This window comes from Habropoda laboriosa, unplaced genomic scaffold (genome assembly GCF_001263275.1).
Source record: "Habropoda laboriosa isolate 0110345459 unplaced genomic scaffold, ASM126327v1 scaffold66, whole genome shotgun sequence".
Lineage (NCBI taxonomy): Eukaryota > Metazoa > Arthropoda > Insecta > Hymenoptera > Apidae > Habropoda > Habropoda laboriosa.
The window spans coordinates 63,583-84,134 of NW_017100166.1; the positions used below are offsets into that span (position 1 = coordinate 63,583).

The 20,552-nt window shown below is 43.0% G+C and overlaps 1 protein-coding gene across 1 annotated transcript in view; it reads left to right on the forward strand.

Annotated features, from left to right (window-relative positions):
* LOC108578595 (protein apterous-like) overlaps positions 1-19,620 on the forward strand; it is a 67,773-nt gene extending 48,153 nt beyond the window's left edge. Inside the window, exons 4-6 of the mRNA XM_017941959.1 lie at positions 7,514-8,034; positions 13,124-13,341; positions 19,405-19,620. Coding sequence (XP_017797448.1) covers positions 7,514-8,034; positions 13,124-13,341; positions 19,405-19,620 — 955 coding nt within the window. The remainder of the gene's footprint in view (positions 1-7,513; positions 8,035-13,123; positions 13,342-19,404) is intronic.
* Positions 19,621-20,552: the final 932 nt, after the last annotated feature.

The window sequence follows — 20,552 nt, forward strand, 5'->3', positions numbered from 1 at the left end:
CCCGCGTGGCTTGTCAGCAGTATGGCGAGGCCGCCGCTTAATATACGACGCTGCTGACCGAATAGAAACGTTCTGCACCTTTTCGGGCTTCCACACGAGCTAACTAATGCTATTGGAACACGACACGCGTGCAATATCGACGAGTTTTCTGAAAAATTTCACGCCAGAATGAAATCTTTCACGACGAGTCAATTAATTTCACGATTGGCGAGGATCCGTATAGTGGAAGAGTCTTAACGACGTTGCTGAAGAAATTTAGGAAGGAATGTGGGTTGAGTTTGTGGCTACATTACCGAGAAATTGCTGAAATGTTTAATCGACTGAGGACGAAGTCAGAATATTCCGTTTATTTTACTTATTTGTTCAAATTCTTTTATTTATTGGTGTAAACATATTGTAGTACCTAATGTACAGGGTGTCTCAAGATAGGTGGAACAACCAGGCAAGAGGTCATTATATATAAAAAATTATTTCTAACATGTGGAATAAAATTTATTCATATGGAAGTTTAGTCTTCGAGAAAATTGCATTTAAAGATTCGCGATAAACTAGAATATTCATAGTATAATGTTCATATAGGAAATCGGATTGAAAGTTTTTTGTAGTAGAAAGTTATTGATTACTCAAATATTTTTTTCTTTTACTATTCAGCTGATTGTCATTGGGTTTTGAGGATCTAATAAAGTATTGTTTATATGTATTACTTACTGCAAGAAAGATTTAAAACAGCCTTACTTTGATTTGTGAAATTGTTCTTGTTAAATAGTATAATTTTAATTTCGATCTTAGCTCACTTTTCAAGTTATTTTTTGCAGGCATCTCAAAACTAACGATTTCCGATATGTCTCACTCTTCTAGCAAATCGACGATATTATTCATAATATTATAAATATTTGAATATTTCATTACAATATTTAAAATATGACTATTTTTGCCTGTACCACGTTTAATGGTTGCTCTGCCTGAATATTTCTGGTAGTGCTTGTACCTTCCATTTACACAACGAACCAAGTAGCTTTCAAAGAAACCGTCCAAGACCATCTCAAACTCACACAAACCGCATTTCTCCCTTCGAGCAACATTCCAAGGCAAAAAAGAGCGTATACGTAAATGCTAAGCGTATATATCCGGTGTGCATATATATATATACAAGCATAAAGAAACATCCCCAGAAGCGTCCGCGAAGGAACGTAACCGCGGGGTGCAAAGATTCGAGGATGAAGACGCGTGGAATAAGCCGGGAGCGGCGCTAGTTGTCGAGGTCGGCACGTGAGAAATCGCGGGGCCGCTGTGGGGCTCGTGTCCTCGCGGGCATATCTGAGGGCCCAGTGTCGGGTAGAGAGGACAGGAAAAGAAAGAAAGCGGCTCGAAAGCAAAGGCTGGGCGTCGGAAGAAAGGAAGCTGCTCATTCTTGAGAACGAAAGAGAGAGAGAGAGAAAAAATGAGAAAGAGTGAATCCACGTGGTCCACGGGTGTCGTGAGTGTGCGAACGCGCGGCAAGTGGTCCCAGCTAGCGCGAGTAGTCGCGCTATTATAAAAGATTTCCGACTCTTTGTGGCGGACACGGTGTATACTCGGTCCGTTTAGGAGGCGAGCGAAAAACCGTGGTTCTGGGTCGTGCGCTTAGAATTTGCCGCGGCAACTCGCATTGTATAATAATGTATCGCATATGGCGCATCTTGTAAAACTCTGCGGGCGTCCCCCCACTATATGAGCCGGGGAGGAAGGACGGATGGAAGCTGTGAATGAGGTTATTCCCGGTCGTGGAGCTCGTTCATTCATCCTATCCGAGGGACAGCCCTCGTGGGGAGGCGAAGACACGCTCGAACAGCAACAAGGAATTGCCGAAACAACCTCCATCCCTCCCTACCCTCCTCTCTCGCAGCGATTTTTCCTCCCTGAGAATACCTTGCGGGATACTGACGTGTTAGTGAGGTGTTTCGACCTGGGGGCTAAGCGATTAGCGCAGGGAAGAAGGTGATGGGTTAATGAGGTGGGAAGTTTGCTTTGGAAATTGGAATTTGAGGTTAGGGTAGGGTAGCGAGGTGAGAAAAAAAAATGTCCTGAATTGCAACATCTTTTTAACATATTCAACGGCGTAACAGTTGCTGGTGAACAACAACAACGAAGTTTCTACTTAGCAGAAATCGGAGGGTGACAATTAGATAAACATGTCACGTGTTATATCTTTGGGAAATTCGATATTATAATTGAATATAATTCAGAGGAACTTTATTACCTCGTTATACCTTCTGTGTTTGATGAAACGAATTGTATGGATCATTTGTGCAGGTTAGCTAAGAGATTTACTTACAATTAGTCACACATTAGGCTTTCCTTGCAATGCAAATGTCTGTTTTCAGAAATTGAGTTTTTAATCTATTGTGTGATTTTTCTTGTATAACAAATAAGAGGGCCTTGTATAACAGTAAAATCAAAATAAAGTAAAGGTGGAAGACTATATTTCTAATATGCCAAAAAAATTCACTACAGTTCAATATTTGATAGCTAAATCACAAAAGAACAAACAACTTTAGCAAGCCTTGTTAAAATTTCGAAATGCGAAGAGCTAGTTAGAGAGCTAAAATAGGAATTTTTTCAAAGAAAGAATGAAATATCCCAGAATCTTCTTACCATTCTAAAAAAAAAAAGACCACAAATTAGTAGCCAGCGAATCTCAACAACAAAGCTTCTGAACGCAACAAAAGACACCGCAACCCCTGGCAAACACCTTCAGAAAGCTTGAAAGCTTCGCAAGAAGAGCACCTATGTGTGTCGAAGCAAAAGGTGAATTCACCAGGGTCATTCGATTACCCAACACGCTCTAGTGGATCCGATTAGGCGAAAATACGCGGCGTGGTCCCGCTGGGCGCAAACCAGACCACCACAGCTATTGTGCACACGATGCGTGGCATGCTTGGGGCTGTCAATAGGATCAGCAAACGATAACAATGTGTCTCGAGTCAAGAGACCCTCGACAGAGCCCATGAACTCGCCGTGGCTAATCCATTAGATTAGGTTTAGGTTTTTCGGGGAGTGCATGCTTGGAACTTCTCTCTCTCTCTCTCTCTCTGTGGTTCGATGGAATAGCTTTGCACTCAACACACCGAGGACAGGGCGCTGAATGACTGGCTACTTTGTCGTGACGTTCAGGTTGTTTCACCCTGTGTCACCCTGTGAAGAGGTGTTGACACGTCTTGACGTTAACTCTCGTGGACGCATGAATGGAACTGTGAATCGAGTCTACTTGTAGGACTCCTTTGGGGACCGAATATTTTTCTAACGAGGACTCGAGGAGGTTGTTCAGTTAAATGTGAAATTGAGGAAGAGGATTAATTTGGTTTGTATTACGGTCAGGTTTCATATTGATCGAGTTTGAAGGATGAATTGTGACGTACATACGCTAGAAGTCATTGAAACGATCCGTTCGAACATGTTTTTGTGAATTTAGCTTGATATCTGAATTAGAGGTCAATCAAAATACTAATTGAGGTATTTACTAGAGGTTTGTGTATGTTTCACATAAATTCACGTGTAAAGGACTAGGATTACCAAAATGGAGTGTTAATTAACACTCAGAGGCCTATGGAAGCCCTCGGTTCGTAATAACTGGCTTAGGAAATACTATGTCTTCCAAAATGTAGTGCTAATTAACTCTCTGAAGCCTATTAGATCTATTTAGAGCTACGTTTTCGAAAGCTTAGGCTTCTCAGCTCATGATAATTGGAAATATAATACTATGTCTTCGTATACTTAAAGAAATTTTAACTTTAATAGAGGCCACAGGTAGCAAAATATAGACAAAAATAATTGCTGGAACAACAATAATTCAGAAGCTTGAGGGATGATTTGTACGTGTCAGGAACGATAATAAATATAAACTGACATGTGAAAGTTGCCAAAGATATGTATGCAATATGCATTCTCTACGTTTTATTTGAAATTTATTTATATTTTGTTGTTCCTTTAAATTCTTCGATAATCTTCGATAATCTTCGATAACGGGAACTTTTTGAACACAGCAATAAATCTAGGACTACTGGAATACAGTGCTAATTGAGATACCGGACAGAAGGCTGTTGTATTACACATTTTTTTTAGTCTGGCTGTGGTATCGAACACGTCAGATCGTTCCCTTTTCGAGCTTGTAGAATATCGAAGAAATCCCCAGTATCGAGAAGCAACGAAACTCGTTATACACGCGGTGTTCGGCTTGCTTTTCCGTTCTCCGGTATATCTGATCGTTATTCCCCATTTTCTCGTTTTCCAATTGCTGAGATCGTTGCTCCGCGGTGCGTGCACGATTCCGCGCGGCCACATCCTCCTTTTGTTTTCCCGCATTTCCCCATTCACTCCGTCAATATATCGGTCGATCTCTGAAAAATCATTGTCTCGCTACGCGCGTTGACATGATTTAAGAGGGCTCTGTCAGGAAAACCGCTTCCTTCTCAAGCTCGCATTAACAATTCACATTTCTTCGGATCGTGGAAGACAAAGGAGACAGGTTGTAGAAAAATTTTTGATTATTCTCAGCGAGGAATCTAATTTTCTCTATGCTGTCTGAACGAAATCTAGATTGAACTATCCATTTTCATCTTTCGGTTCCGATGTTACCTAATTAAGATCGAATTTCTTATTCCTAGGAGATAACACGGTTTATCAGAATATTTCCATTAATACACAGGGTGTCGAACTAGGTTGGTGTCAGGAAGGACAGGTAGATAAAGAAAGTTCATGTGAACATATCTCTGAAAATGATTTATCATAGAGTTCTGAGGAATAAAAGAATCGTTGTTCATTAAGTAAAGTGTTACTACGCTTTTCGGTATCACAACTTTGTACCTATAGTTGCTGATTGATAAACGAATGCCTGTCATCATTGTCAGTGATTATTCTCTCGACTTTGTCAAACAGAATGCACGTAAAAGAATATTCAAATATTCAAATGTAACTTTTCCTTTTACCTTACAGTGCTAACGAGAACCTCAACATGCATTGAAACAACCGAACAATTTTCGAAAACAATGGTTCAGAGCTGTTGATACAATGATCTCAATTGCAAAGTGCCAACAATTCAGAATTTCTTCCTTCCACCTTGCAATTCTCAACATGTGTTGGAACAACCGAAAAATCTTCAACGATAATCTCTAATATTAAATACTCTCAACTTAAAGACTTCTAAACTTCGCGACTAAACGACAAAACCTGCTCGAAAATCGCATAAAGTATCTAAAATACGTGTCTCACGTGTCCAACAAGCATGAACTTCACCCTACCTCAGGCTCTCCTCTCGAAACTCTCAATTTGCAAGACAACTATTCCTCGCAACTTAAAAGCCAGCAGAGGCTAAACGTTCTATCGAAGCGGCGTTGGTCACCGTGCGTCGCGGGGGCATATTTTGTCGAGCAGGTCGGGCCAATTAACGAGGCAAGAAATCGAGCAACGTCCGTACAACGTTCGCCGACACTACGCAGAGGCGCGGCATGCCGGCCATAACAAAAATAACCAAGAAATTATCGTAACTGCGGGATGCAGGCGGCGCCCATTTTTCCATTCACTTTAAACGATACAAACACATCCGTATGGAGAATGTTTCCCATCGTCCGAGATATCCGCCGTGTCCCACAGATAGGGTTCCGTTTAAATCGAGAAAAAGAAAGAGAGAAGAAAAAGAAAAGAAGGAAGAAGAAGAAGAAATGAACAGTCGAAGCCAGGCACAGATAAACGAGTAACCGACAGAGAGGCGTCCACATTCAGGCGACCAAGAGGGGCGAACGGGGCGAGGCGGAGGAGAGGAGTTGAGACACGTAGAAACTCGGTTGATATCGCGAAGGTAAAGGAAGGGACGAGACACACACGGTATGGTAAAATCGCGGAGAGAGCGTAAAGGGCGGAAAGGGAAGGAATATACCGATGCAACGGGCACCGTGACATCGCTACTGCATTAGCGGCACCCTGCAGTCTCCATTACCGAAGCCGGTCGACTATCTACCCGACATCCACCACGGCTACCTACCTAACCACCTATCTCGCTCCTCCACCTCCTCCCAAATATATTACGTCCCCTCGCAGCCGTACTAAAGAACCTAGATAGAGACGTGGCCGATCTTATAACCCTGATGCCGGCTCCACTCGGATACAGTCCCGCTTCCCAGCCGCAAACGCGGAGATATACGTGACAGCCCCTGGCCTCGCGCCACTCCAGACGCACGCGCTGCCGGTTCTTGAAGCTGACAGGTCTCCACGAGCTAGTGGAATGGGTGTTTCGAGGATAGAGGGGAAATTATCGTAGTGAAAGTTGGATAGATTTTTCGATAGACTTCGGGACCATTTTAACCCTTTCGCCGCGGCTAAAGTTCAATCGTGACCGCGAAACCTTTCCTTTCATTTGTTTTGTTATTAAACCGCGGCTCGCGGGTCGCAATTGGCTCTTCAGTCACTGACCTACAGGGACTGTGTACATATTGCTAATACAAAGTAAATTGAATTACCTAAGAGAAAAGCGTTTTACTGTAAGTCTATGTCAGAAATAACAAATTCACCCTATAAATTAAAATTCTTTGATTAATATATTTGTAGGGATCGATACAGGTCCACGATTGCTGAATGCTAAATGCAATACAATACTCGATACACTAAGACACTGGCCAGTACTGATAGTGAGCTAAGCCTATTTCCGCACGTATTCTTATACCTCTCTTCGCTGCCAGGACCGACAGAAGCTAGTAAATAGACGACAATAAACACGAGTACGAAAAGTACGTTAACCGAGAAGAGGAGAGTCCGTCTTATAAGAACCGAGCCTACGTGCCAGACAATGTTTGTTGACACTCTCTCTCTCTCTTTCTCTCTCTCTCACTCATTCTCGTCCTACATATTTAAGTATTGAATACTGCGTTCGTTGCGGTCCGCGTAGAGTAGGTACAAGGTTTCCAGTTTTGGCCCACTGCGGGCCACAGGTTGCTCATCGCTGGTGTAAGGAATAAAATTAAGGATTGCACGGAAGTGAAAGTACGTCGGAAAAGTCTCTGCAGCACAGTACCAGTAAATTTTCACAGCGCCTGCAGGCGTCGACAGCAATGAAAGGGTTAACGTGACAATGGTTGGAACGTGGTGACTTTGACTTTTCTGAGAACGGAAATTTTTGGAAGAGAAGATTATTACAAAAGATGATTTTTAATTACATATTCGCTTGCAACGAGTAATTATACCTGGAAATTTTATTTGGTTACTTTATACTTAACACTAGGTTTACATTTGCGTCATTTTGACGCATTTCGAATTTCACAAGGAAAATTACAGAAATCGCTCCTACCACTTGTGCTTATTAGAAATTTTATAGGATTATATAATATCACGTAGTTTCGTTTATAAGATAATAGTGTATAATATGTTGTTTTTTAAAGAAACTAGTCCGTAGAGATAGGTATATAAGAAATTTCCGTAAAGCTAGTGTTAAAAAGACCATTTTTATCTGCAGTTGCGTAATATCGACATTCCATTGATTTTTCAGAATGTTCGGCAGCATGAAGCGGTGCGCTCGATGCCAAGCTGCGATCCTCGCGTCGGAATTGGTTATGCGAGCCAGGGATCTGGTGTTCCACGTTCGTTGCTTCTCTTGCGCTGCTTGCGCGGTTCCTCTGACCAAGGGTGATCATTTTGGCATGAGGGACGGCGCGGTCCTCTGTCGGATGCATTACGAGATGGCGGCGGAACTGCATCCTTCCCAGAGTCCTCCAGTTCCGGTTTATCCACCTGGCCCTCACTATCCCGGTCAACCATTCCCCTCGCCAGAATTCCTTCACCATCATCATCATCATCCACCGCACCCTCACCACTCGATGCATCCGCAGCATCCGCATAGTCACGTGAGCCCGGTACCGCTTCAACCGTCGACGCCGTCTGTGCCCGACGCTGGCTCACCCCCCAAGGTACCGTACTTCAATGGCGCCGCCGTGGTGCCGCCACCGAGACAGAAGGGCAGGCCTAGGAAGAGGAAACCTAAGGATCTCGAAGCTATGACCGCTAATATAGGTGAGTTATTCTGACGGAGATATGTACAGTTGATGGAAGAAATTTAGCGAAGTGGAGGGAGTGGTGTGGAATAGTAGGAGACGAAAGTTGTAAATGAAAGTGAGAGGTGAAAATGATTGGGGTGAGTTTTTGTGTTTTAGTTTTTGGGTAGGTACTTAGGAGACTTGAACCTTCGAGGAGATTGTTTTGAGAGATATTTCAGTGTTGCTTTATTTTCTCCATAAGGTCTATTTAATTCCTTTGGAAAGTGTGAAAATAGTAAACGATTTCAGTATTTCTTGTGTCACTTAAATTGCTATATTTTTTACACCGAATATACCGTATTTAGGGAAATATAAGGAATTGGAAGAAATCGGTGAAGACAGTGATATAAAATAATAGGAGATGGAAATTGTAAATAGAAGTAGGAGGTGAAAGTAACGAGGGTGAATTTTTCTCTATTTTTTGAGTACCTGGAGATTTGTACCTTTGAGAGACGTTCCACTGTTGCTCTATTTCTTCCACAAAGTGCAATTAAAAAATTTGGAATACGAAAGAGCTGATGGATCGAAATTTTTCGTGTCACCTGAGTAGCTATATTTTTATTCCATCAACTATACCCCGATACGTTAAAGAATACGAAGGTTTACTCGACGAATGGAACCTTGCATCATTGTTTTACAGCCATTATTTTGACTTGTATGATATATTAATGGACGCGAGCATCCTAACAGTCACGAAGTGATTCATCGCTTTCTCGGTTGCACCACGTGCCAGATTTATAAAAAGCCCCCCGCGCATTGTCCTTCGAGGAATTCAAAAGTTATTTTAGAGAAATTCTTCATGCGCAAATTAACACGCGTTCTGCCAGACTGGCATACGTGTACGTGTTCATGCACAATTTTCGAGATTCGATTGCAGATGAAGGTAAAAGAAAAAGGAAAAAGGAAAAAAAAACGCGCCGATAGAATACATGCAAATTGCAATGGTCGTGCTAGAATGTATCACGCAATAATCATGGCTGGCAATTAGAAAGCCCCAGACCAATGCAACTCCACCAAATTGCTGTACGATTTTTTGGACCGTGAACTGAGCGAATGTTTGCTTAACAAGAATACATTGTAAATTGCGCCGTAGGAGCAGAAGAGGAGGCACGGGTGTGTTGAACCTGTGATCTCGAAAAATGAATAGCGCGAGAACCGTCTGCATGCAATGTAATTCATCGACGACTCATTTTCTGACAAGTTAACGTCTGGTAATTTGAGAGAAAAAGAAAAATAGGTAAAAGAAAACATCTCGATGACGCGAGCTTAGAAATTCTTCGTATGCACTGCTAAGTGGAATCTCATCTTTCATTGCAGACAGCACAAAAAATCTCCAAAAGAAATTCAAAGTCTTTCAGCTACTTCGTAACAATTGCCATTTAAATCTCCAAATTTCACTCGAAGAATTGTGCAATAAGAATGCATACATACACCCACCTAATCGTCCTAAAACATCCACTGTCCACCAAGAAGGAACGAAAACATTCTACAAATCCTCCGTGGCAAATCAGATTCCTCCGTTTGGAAACAAGCAGAGCACACCGAAAAAACATCTCGACACTCGTCCAGATACCAGCTTCGTTCCCCCTAATTATATCACACTCTCAGCTGTCCGCGTAACACGTATACACTTTACCCCGTTCGAGTGAACCTGACAGACTGCTCGTCTTATCTAACCTTCTCTCTACCCCGTGGCACGGAACACCACCAACAGGAATACAACAACCTGGATCAGCCTGTAGAATTTTCATTGTCGTTCGGCGTGGCACGATCGCGATCATTCGTGCACGAAAATTCCTACATGAGCGCCGGACACACCGGGTCGCGGTGCACGCGGTCAAGAAGAGATCGCGCCGCACGTAACACAACAACGAATCCCGTGTGGTGTGTTGCACAGCCCGGCAAGTGATTTACGGGCACGCGTGGGCGCACGGTGTTTGCCACCGAACCCTGATAAAATTTGTCGCCGCGACATAAATTCACGAATCCAATCCCAACAAAGCGTGTACGTGTCGCGCGTGGGCAGCCTCGCCGCGCCGCGGCAGCTTCCTTCTCTCCCGCCTCTTTCGAGAACTTAATTTCGATTGTTGACCGACCGTGGGAACGAGCACGATGGAACGAAGAAGACGAGTCCCCCGTGGACGAACCACCCGGTCTGGCTGTTTCTGGCCCTTTCCTACCTCCGCGAGGACCAGTTTCCTTTTCTCCCTCGTCTTTTCCGTTCTTTTTGTCCGTTTTTCGGTGAAAAAGATCGTGGCGAGGCGTTTCGGTGTACGCGAACGATGATGTCCCGACGTTCGGACCCACGGATGACTCGGGAATTATTTGTTCTGTTTTGGCCTGGCCGCGAGGATAGGAGGTGGTTCTCGGCCTGAAGGAGGCGCGAGAATTTATCGACGGAAATAAAATAATTTGATAGGAGGGGGAGAGAGAGAACCTGTGTCGATTGGACCCTCTCCGCTGGCAAGGTCGCCTGGTGCACCTCTTCCACGCTTTCCTTTTCTTCCAGGGAGAGTTCGTTTTCACGACGGTGGCCACGGAATCTTTCTTATTCAGGACGTGTATTAGGGTTTTATTAGTGTGCTAGATGTGACGAAGTGCGGTGAAATATAATATTTGTACGAATGTTTCCTATTAACTTTTGCATACTTTCACTTATCTTGATCGAATTTTGCATAGTTACTCTCTGGGACTCTGTGGAACGTATAGGCTACTATGAAATCTGGACACCATAGCTGAACACCATGATCCCATCCCCTTGACACTTTGTCGTAGTTTAATTTTAGAGCATTGTTGCATAAGTGAGCATTGCGTAATAAGTGATGAAGGCGCCAGGACATAATTTGGACATATTACGTCTATGCAGAAGTTCCCATCGTGTTTTTCTGGATAACGTGTATTTATTTTTTATTGTATTTTTAATTCGTCGTTATGAAAATAAGAGTAATATAATATTAATACTATATTCAGTGAAAATTTAAATAAGAAAAGAAACATACAGTGCCTTTTACTGTCGTCGATTTACAAACGATAGAAAATTTGCATATACCTAATATTAAAATACCCAAGCAATCCAAGATGGGTCAAACTAATATTGGATAGCTTTTGTGCATTGATCTGAAGACGATGGAATTATTCGAGAATACTTGAGCACTGGGTCTTTGATAACAGATTTGTCACCAGAGAATTTTTACGTTAAAAATTAGTAACAATTGTTACACGTATCAAACGTATCAGAGCCTGTGCAATGCAGTGGACGCTAAACCGTGAAAGGGTTAAAAGTTCCTCGTCAGTCTTTCCGAATTTTTACACAGACTGAACACGGTACAGTAAACGGAAGAGGAAACACCGATTCCTGGGGCATCCATATCGATTCTCTCACGGTTCTGAATAATCGGCCCGTTGGTAATTAGAAATTCTCACAAGGGATCACCGTGAGATCTAAGAGAGTTCATCAGCTACTGTAACAAACTCGCAGAATCCAGTTCACTGGACGTTAGCACAGTGGTGAACAGTAGGAGCAAGACTGATCTGAGAAAGAGAGAAAGAGAGAGAAAAAAAGTGGCTCGTTCATCCTGGACGAACGTCGAAGATTTCCACGCGATACCAGAATCGATCTCGATCTTATCGATCGAGCATCTGGTTTGGACTGTCGAGCGTCGCTTTTATCCTTCGTCGACGGCCAAGTCGTCCGGGTACAAGATAGAGGGTATACCGGAATGAGGTATCGTGCCTGCAAACTATTTGCTGCATAGAGTTGTAATTGGCCGTGTATCCACTGGTCTTTCGCATACGCTATCACCCTTCTTGTTTGCACTCGAGGAGCTAATGAGCTGTGATACACATCAAACAGCGCTAGGAGTCGCGACCACAGCCGCGTTGCTGCTTCCGACGGTTCTTCGTATTGCCTTCGAGACCTCTCGGCCAATTGTTGCTGCGATAACTTTATTCTTCATCGAGACACTCCATCGCTTTATCACATTTCACATTTTCAATCTGCCAGATTGGATTGTCCGTCGAATGTTCGTCAGGTTGAGGGAATGTTTTATCATTCTTTGTCATTCATGATGAGGATGGATTATGAGGAAGCTTGTTCGGAGAGGAACGAGTAACTGAGAAGGTTGAAATCTGTTCTTATTGCTGGAATGTAGTAACTAATTCTGAGAATAGCTGAATGAATGCTTCACTTGAGGACACTATTTTCGTGAGGGAGAATGGTCAGCCTTGAGAAATTTAATTGAGAATAATTTGTGGATAAATGTGATTATATTGTTTTATTTAATCGATATTAATACTTGTATTTAGCTCGGAGAAGGAGTTTTGAGTAGCACTGTATAAATGGTTGAAGTTTCAATGCTTCATTTTTAGTATTGTGATATACCAAATACTTTGACCAATGATCAAAATATTGAATCAAAATATTCTGATGCATAAAACAAACAAATCTAATTCCTATTTACTTTCATTAATAATATTACTATATACGTTTCAATACATATTCCATCCATAGAGAGTACTCTTACAGAGCAGAAAAATTCTATTCAAAGAAATTCCTAAAAAACTTCCAACGCTACTAAATTAGTCAGGAGAACAATCACTCTACACCCTAATAAATCCAAACTCTATTTCATCTAAATTTTCAGTTCACCTAAAAAAAACACTTCAGTAGTTGAAACGGTATAAAATGTACCATTTATTGTCCCTCTGTGAACACTGAAAATTCATAGCGTTCGCCTGATAAACGATGCTGAAGATACTGAAAATTTTCACCTCTGGCACTTACATCGTGCACCGTTTCAGCTCGTCGATCATTTAACAAACGATAAACGTTCGCAACAGTGTCACCGCGCTATTGACATTTAGTGGTAGCAACGAGACGAACGACGTTCAAGGCGAAACAAATCGAATCCGTTGGTCCAACCCTCGGGACGCGCGAGAGTTTCAGCCGCGCCGCCGGAAAAGATCCCCCTGGCTGATACAGCCGATACGGGCGACTTCAAAAATACCCCGCGACACCGGTGTTTAATTAAGACGCATAATCCGGATGTTGGGGATTTATGTTGCAGATTTGAACGCGGACTACATAGATATGCCCTTCGGCAGAGGAGGGCCGACGACTCCTGGCATACCTGGTTCCAACAGCAGAACAAAACGAATGAGAACGAGTTTCAAGCATCACCAGTTAAGGACGATGAAGAGTTACTTCGCGATCAATCACAATCCAGACGCGAAGGATCTCAAGCAACTTTCCCAGAAAACTGGCTTGCCAAAAAGGGTGCTGCAGGTAAGCTTTCTGCCGACGATTCTTCCTGTATATATGTATGTATACTCGTCGTTTCGCGTCGATCGAACTCTTCGCTGCAGTTTGCTCGTGTACATAGTTCTGTGCTCTTTACGACGGTTCCTGTGTCCAGTTACCGTTCCCATGACGTACGTCTGTTTCTTTCTTTTCTTGTTTTTTTTTGCTAGGAGAAAATTAGTTATAGGGGACATCGTCGATGTCGCGGGATTCAATCTGCTTCCATCTTGTGAGTTATGTAACTGTTTCGTTGGTATGCGAGAGTACTCCCCTAGGAGTACATTGACCATAGAGAATCCTGATATTTGTTCGATTTATTTATTGACAGTCGTTCTGTTACTTCTTCAGGTTTCTAAGGCTCGCGATTATATACTTTTTAACCCTTTAACATTTCCTTCCACCAACTTGACGATTGTAAATATATTGGATGATTGCAAACGTTCGTGCTCGATGTGAAAATAGAACACAAGCGGTGTGTGCGAAGGCACGTTTCATTTGAAAATAAAATTAAATGAAATGAATTATTGGAAAATAGAACACATGCGGAGTATCTTTCGATAGGAACATAGCATGACGCTAAAACAAAGATCTGTGACGAAGTCGATGAGGTTCCTGCCACTTTTGAAGATCGGGCACGAACTTTTGCAATCATCTAATAGTTTGTCATGAGAAATGTAGGATTGTTCCTTTGCTGAGAAAAGAGAACATTAGATTTTATCGTTTATTTATCAAATTTTACTAGCTGGAATGAACTTACAAGGTACATTCACCGACAGAGGAATGAATCACTCCACATCCTATTCTTTATCAACTCTCAACGAGCAATTCTAATATTTTTCCATTATAAACTCACAAGGCACCTTCACTGACACAGAGGAATGAATCATTCCACGTCCTATTCTTTATCATTTCCGAAGCTCGATCTCCATTTGTACGATCTCGACGTTGAAGAAGCGTCAGAAGACACTATTTTCAATGAAGTTCAATCTTCCGGATCGCCTAACACGAGTACATGCAACGATCCACGTCGTGTTCACGCTAGACGAAACGTCAGTAGGCGTGGAATCGTCGCGATGCGCAATTAAAAGGAAATTTACAGGGTCGGTTCGCGGGAAAAATATTCGCGTCTGGTGTGCACCGGCCTCCTCCAATTAGTGAGCTGCGTCAATGACGCATGACGCCCTTCATAGGCCAGCTAAAACTGTCCACGGCGAACCTTTTCGGTGTGTACGTCGTTTTGGACAGATTGTATCGTTGCTCTCCCTCTCGTGTTGTTCGATCCGGGACCGCGGTTGTCTTTGGAATTTATGCGACCGTGTTACGTTTATTTCGGCGGCACTCGAAACGTGGAACACGCGGCGGTAGGTTAAAGATAGAAGAGATTGTTAGTACGCGAAAAGAGAGCGACAGAGGGAAAATCGTCGTCTACCGCTTTCCCAGGATATCCTGCGTTTCGATCTCCAACAGACGACGGATCTGTCCATTTCTTCTTTTTCTTCTTCTTTTCTTTATGAAACGCACACGTTGCTCGAAAGATAAATTGACCGATTGTTTTTTCAACGATGAATCTTCTCGCCGAGAGAAGATCCTTCTGGAGGTTCACGAGTTCATTAATCAAAGGAATTTGGGAATTTTCGTGAAAGAAGGTTGAACTTTGACGGTTTGTTGTTTGGAATGTTTGGTAATTTCTTGTGAAATTGAAAAATTTGAGGTTGCAGGAAAGCTTTGTATCTGTTTAATTCTGTATTTGAAAAATTTGATGATTTATTTTAGAAATGATCACTTTGACCGTGGAGATGTTCGAGGAAGAGTGTGATTTTATTTAAACTTTTGTTTAGAATGTTACTGTCACTGAAATCTAGTGAAAAATCCAAAGTGGATTGTGCATTAAGAAATTTGGTATTATTAGATATTGTTGTTATTACATTCAAACGTAGAAGTTATTATATAGGTAATGTTGAAAGCTATGGATAGATGAATGTGCAGAAGTACCGACTTGCAACTCGACTGTTCCCAAATACAGACAAAAATTAGAAGAATTAATACATTAATGTAGACAGCATTGGAAAATGTACGTAATGACAAGTATTGTAGGAAAATGTGAGAAATGTGCAACATTCCAGTAACTTCTTAAAAAATTACTCAAAAATTTCTTCTCTACGAGAAAACAATTCAAACTACATCACAATTCTATTCAAAATTTCACTTCTCCAAAAAAAAAAAAAAAAAAAAAAGGATATTTATCGTTGCAAATTTAAAAAAAAAGCACTACAGTCTCCGAATTTCACTCCGTCGGGAAACAAAATCACCTAAAAGCCAAAATCACAGAAATCACGAAATTTTTCATTAAAAAAAAAATCATCCAAATATTCCTACTCTACAACAATCAACTTCACACCGCAACACAATTCTATTCAAAATTTCACTCTCTCGAAAAAAGAAACACCATCACAATCTTCGAATTTCACTCTGTCGGAAAACAAAATCACCCAAAACCTCCTACTCTACAACGAACACTTTCAAACCGCGTCACAGTTCGATTGAAACTTCCACTCTCCGAAAAGAAAAAAAGAAAAAAAGCACCGTCACCAGTCTCCAAATTTCATTCCGTCGGGAAACAAAATCTGCAAAAGAAAAAAGAAGCAAAACCGAAGAGTAGGGTTAAAAAGTGCCTCGACGAAAAGACGTTGTTCTCCTGAACAGATATCCATCGAAAGGAGCCCAGGCTGTGCCTCTTCTGACGGAGAGGGTCGCGCGGAGGTTTCCAGAGGCGGGTTAAAAAAGGTGCAGAGAAAAATCGCGGTTGGAAGATGGATAGCCGGTGGTTCGATCGTTTTTCCTCCTTTTTTCCCCCCTCTCTCACTCTCTCACCGCTTCTCACCCTTTAGCGAGCCGTTGCACGCCACACAGTCTCCTATAAAAATATTCACGTGTGCAGGGCGAAGCGGCGCGGCGTGCGCGCGGAGACGTACGCGCGCGCTTCTTCCAATTAGTGCGTGCTGCCGGCGGCGCGTTGAGGTAAAAGAACCGCATGGGCCGCGGTGATATTTCCGTCGACGAGCCTCTGTGGCCTTTCCCCGTAATTATGGCCCTCCGTCAATCCGCCGCTACTCAAAATCCCGGCCGGGCAAGTTTTGTCGTAACGAGCACCGCCGCCGCCGCCGTCGCTGTTGCTGCCCTCGTTAACCCACTACCGTTAAATTACACGGCCCAGGAATCTATTTTGTGAACGAAGGAGACTCGAACTATAACGTAGGAGATTTCGTGGATCGATCGAATTCGCTGGATCGTGAGAGGTTAGCCTCGTGTGGTTGAATCGCTGGCATTTAGGCTAGGGCTTCTGGTCTTTGAAGGACGGCACCCGTGTGATTATTGGCGAAATCGTTTCCGGTTGTTTCGCGGTTTACCTTACCGCAGCCTTTTTATAGCGTATTAATCGGAATCGGTCGGTAAATGCCTCTTGTAGAGATTGGTTTATGGATGTTCTGGACCTTCTGCGAAATTTCGAGCGGTTTGAGGATTTTCTTGTTTTTTCTTTTAAGGGAGGAACAAGGGTTTTGGAAGTTACTTTGGGTGTGAACTTAGGGAGATTTGATCATTTTTCGTGGAATTTTTATGACAGGTTTGAAGAAAAGGTTTTTTATATGCAATATACTTTGAGAATTTTGTGGAATGTTGGAATGCAATTTTCGCTCTTCTGTTCTTCTTTTTCAATGAAACTGAGTTTTCGGCAGAATTTATCAGATTTTGTAACTGATAATTTTCATTATATCAGAGTTTTCTATTTATCCTAGGAATGCTAAGAAATTTCAAACAATAATTCACAAAAAAAGTTCTGGAACACATGATTCATATCTTCATGCTGCATTCATAAATCAGTACTTTCACAGAACCCTTTGAGCGGTACGATCGTACATTTACGTTTCGATTTTTGCACCAAAATAGTATTATTTTTTAAATTTGTTATTTATCTGAAGATCACTGAGTCTCTAATAGACTGTTGCAATAGATTAATTTTTCTTCACATATTCAAGTGCATCGTACGTGTCCCACAGGTCAGGAAAGGGTCAACACACTACCAATATCACGTTTAATCTAATTTCAAGCAAAGCTGCAAACATTCAAAAAATCTCACTGTACAAAGCGTTTACCCTCGTTTTCACAACAAATTAATGTAATCCAAATTCCTCACTTCTCCCAAGACTCGAAACTTCCATCTCAAGCATCGCCCAAAATTTACCTCGACAATACCCCATCGCGACAATCAAACGTAACTCCTCCCCATAAAACTCCTTACATCTTCGCCCAATAAAAGCCAACCCATTTCTCCTTCGTCTCAAACTCCGTCCTCCCTTCCTTCTCCACTCCAAAGGATAAAATATCCTCGAAATCCTTGCCCAGCTCACAGCCTCTTCTCGAGGATCCATGCAGACAGAGGAGTCGCCGGGTGACTCGATGGCGCCGGGCAGAAGATCTAGAGAAAGAGAAAAGGTCGTCGTCGTCGTCGGGTGGGCCAGGGGAGGAGGCGAGAGAGCCAGCCTATTGTATTCGGTGCGGCGTAGGGTTCTTGGTCGCCATCTTGCTTGATATTGATCGCGAAACGCACGAATACTCGCTCATTCGATATATTTATATAGAAGTTAATATATATATACACATATACATAGAATGGCGTGGCGCTCACGCGTTCACCACAGGGAGAAACACTCGTATACAGTTCGACCATGAAGGGGAGGCCCACGTTGTGTCGGTTGGAAGTCTCTGCGTGGTTTTCAGTCCGCGGGGGAGGAGACTATCTTGAAAATGGCGACGCTGGTGGATCCCGTGCATCGAGGCCGTCTTTTATCTATCGAAAACAGGGGGTAGAGTGGCGTGGCGGTGGCCTCGGGAGAGCAAGCTGAAGGGACAGGGAGAGGCTCGAGGCTGTGTGTCGTCGCATTATATATTGTTGCATTGTATGGACGATGTAGCTATCCTAGCAGGGACTGGCCCGTTGACGTGCCGCTGCGCGTGCTGTTGCATTTAAATTACTCTCTCTTTCTCTCTCTCTCGCTCTCTCATTGTCTCTTTTTCCTTCTTTCTCCTCCTTCCATTTCGCTACCCTTCCTCGCCTTCGATGAAGATATATTGGAGGCGTGCGAGCTTTTTGGCCCTTGTCTCTTCTGCGTGGCCGCTATCCTCCTCACCCTCCGCCTCCTTTTGTTCCGCATTTCTTTTCGGCCGTCAGGTGTAATGACGTGAGGTAGGGAATCGAAGGTTGTGTGAATGTGAGCGAGGGATTTTTTTGGGGGGGATTGTTCTTTGGAAAGTTCGGTTCTTGGGTTTTTCTGGGAAAAGTGTAGAAGTGGGAATGGTTTTGACCCTTTTTGTGATAGCACGAATTGCAAATACGAGATTTCTTTCTAATTTTGCAATTTGTAAATGATATACCCGAGGAATGTTAGGTTGCAGACAGATTTCACTCATAGAATTAAAGATAATCATGATATTGAAAGTTTTACCAAGTTTCAGAATATTTATAATTGCACATAATTTTGACTAATTTGTATTAAAATATTATACACAAAAATGCATTGAACTAACAATCAGAGAATTCGTGAGGAAAAAATATCAACCCAATCCTTTCATAATTAACCGAAACACACGACCAGAAATTCAAGCTTATACAGCGTCCAAATAATTTCCGAATAACTGTATACGAATGTTTCACAACTTTCTCAAATATGTACACCAAATAAGACACTCTTAAACTCCAACGTCAACTATCTCTGAACGAGCATCCAAAAAAATACACACACATACATACAACTCTCTCCACTTCTCGCTAAACCTTGTAGCAAACACTCCACCAACAAATACCAACGACACTACAAAATTACCCTCGAAAACACGCTGGAAAAAACTAGGAATTCCATGTTACCAAGCACTTCAGCCTCTCCAAGCTACCCCTCCTCGATCATCCCTCCTCAGAAAGCTCGAACATCGAGAATCAACCTTCTACACACGTACACAACCATTGAATTCGTGTTGGTCTCCGTGTGTTCGCAGGTCTGGTTCCAGAACGCCCGCGCAAAATGGCGGCGCATGGTGCTGAAGCAGGAGGGGAAGTCGGACAAGTGCGACGGCAGTGTGGACGGCGGTTCCCTTGGCGACCTTGAGCTTTATGGGAACAGCACCGGAAGCGGTGGCCCGCCGATGAGCCCTCCATTCATGCTGGGCGGTCCACATAGTCCCGCGTCCTTGGCGTCCTTGGACTGCGCGTGATCCCAGAAATCCCGTTTCCGGGCCAGATTGATCGAACGATTCGCTGCTAGACACTCGTCAGTGTACACGTCTTCGGCGTCGTCGGTGCCGAGAATTCGCGAGTTCGACACTACGAATCTGAACGAGGAACTGTTTCGTTACATCGGTGAATCCAGCCTCTCCGTGGCTCTCGACGTCGCTGCGTCGCGACGCTGTGAATAATCCCATGATTCACAGGAGCGCGAGGCTACTCGAAGTTGAAAAAGAGGAGGAGGAGGAGGAGAGAGAGAAGCTACTACTTCTCGGGGTTCTCAAACGAGAACCACCTCCTCTCGTTTTCCTCCGCGTTGAAAGTTGGTGTTTTTCTTCTTTTCTTTTCTTTTTCTTCCTTTTTCATCCGGTTCATCCGAGGGAGAGAGAGACTTTTCATCGTGGAAAAGCTTCGTCACCCTGTGCTTGGCACCAGTGACGACGACGCGGGGAAATAGGGTGGAACTGTGAGGTTTCCACCGATGTGGATCGAGTATGTGTGTTCGATCGGGAGGAAAATCGTGGTTGTATCATAAACGGGGGGGTAGGGGGGGATCGATCGATCGAGGAGCATAGGAGAGCGTTGTATTTATTTGTAAGCGAGACACGAACATTACATACGTACATACATACACACATGTTGTGGCTTTCTTTTTTCATTGCCGATTTTACTTGGTGATGTTCTTCACCGTACGAACACGAACACGCGTACACACGGGGGACACAGAGTTCGGAGCGAGGCACCGCCTCGAAAGCGTTTGTAATTAGTTGTCGATGTCTATTTATTGGTTATAAGCGTTCTGAGGTAAGCCTAGTTAAGGGTTACGAACTTTACCAGTGCTGTGTGAAAATCCAACGTTTCTATGGGGCTAGCTGAGGGAAAGGGGGATGCACGAAAATTTTACATTCGAGCTAATACGTAC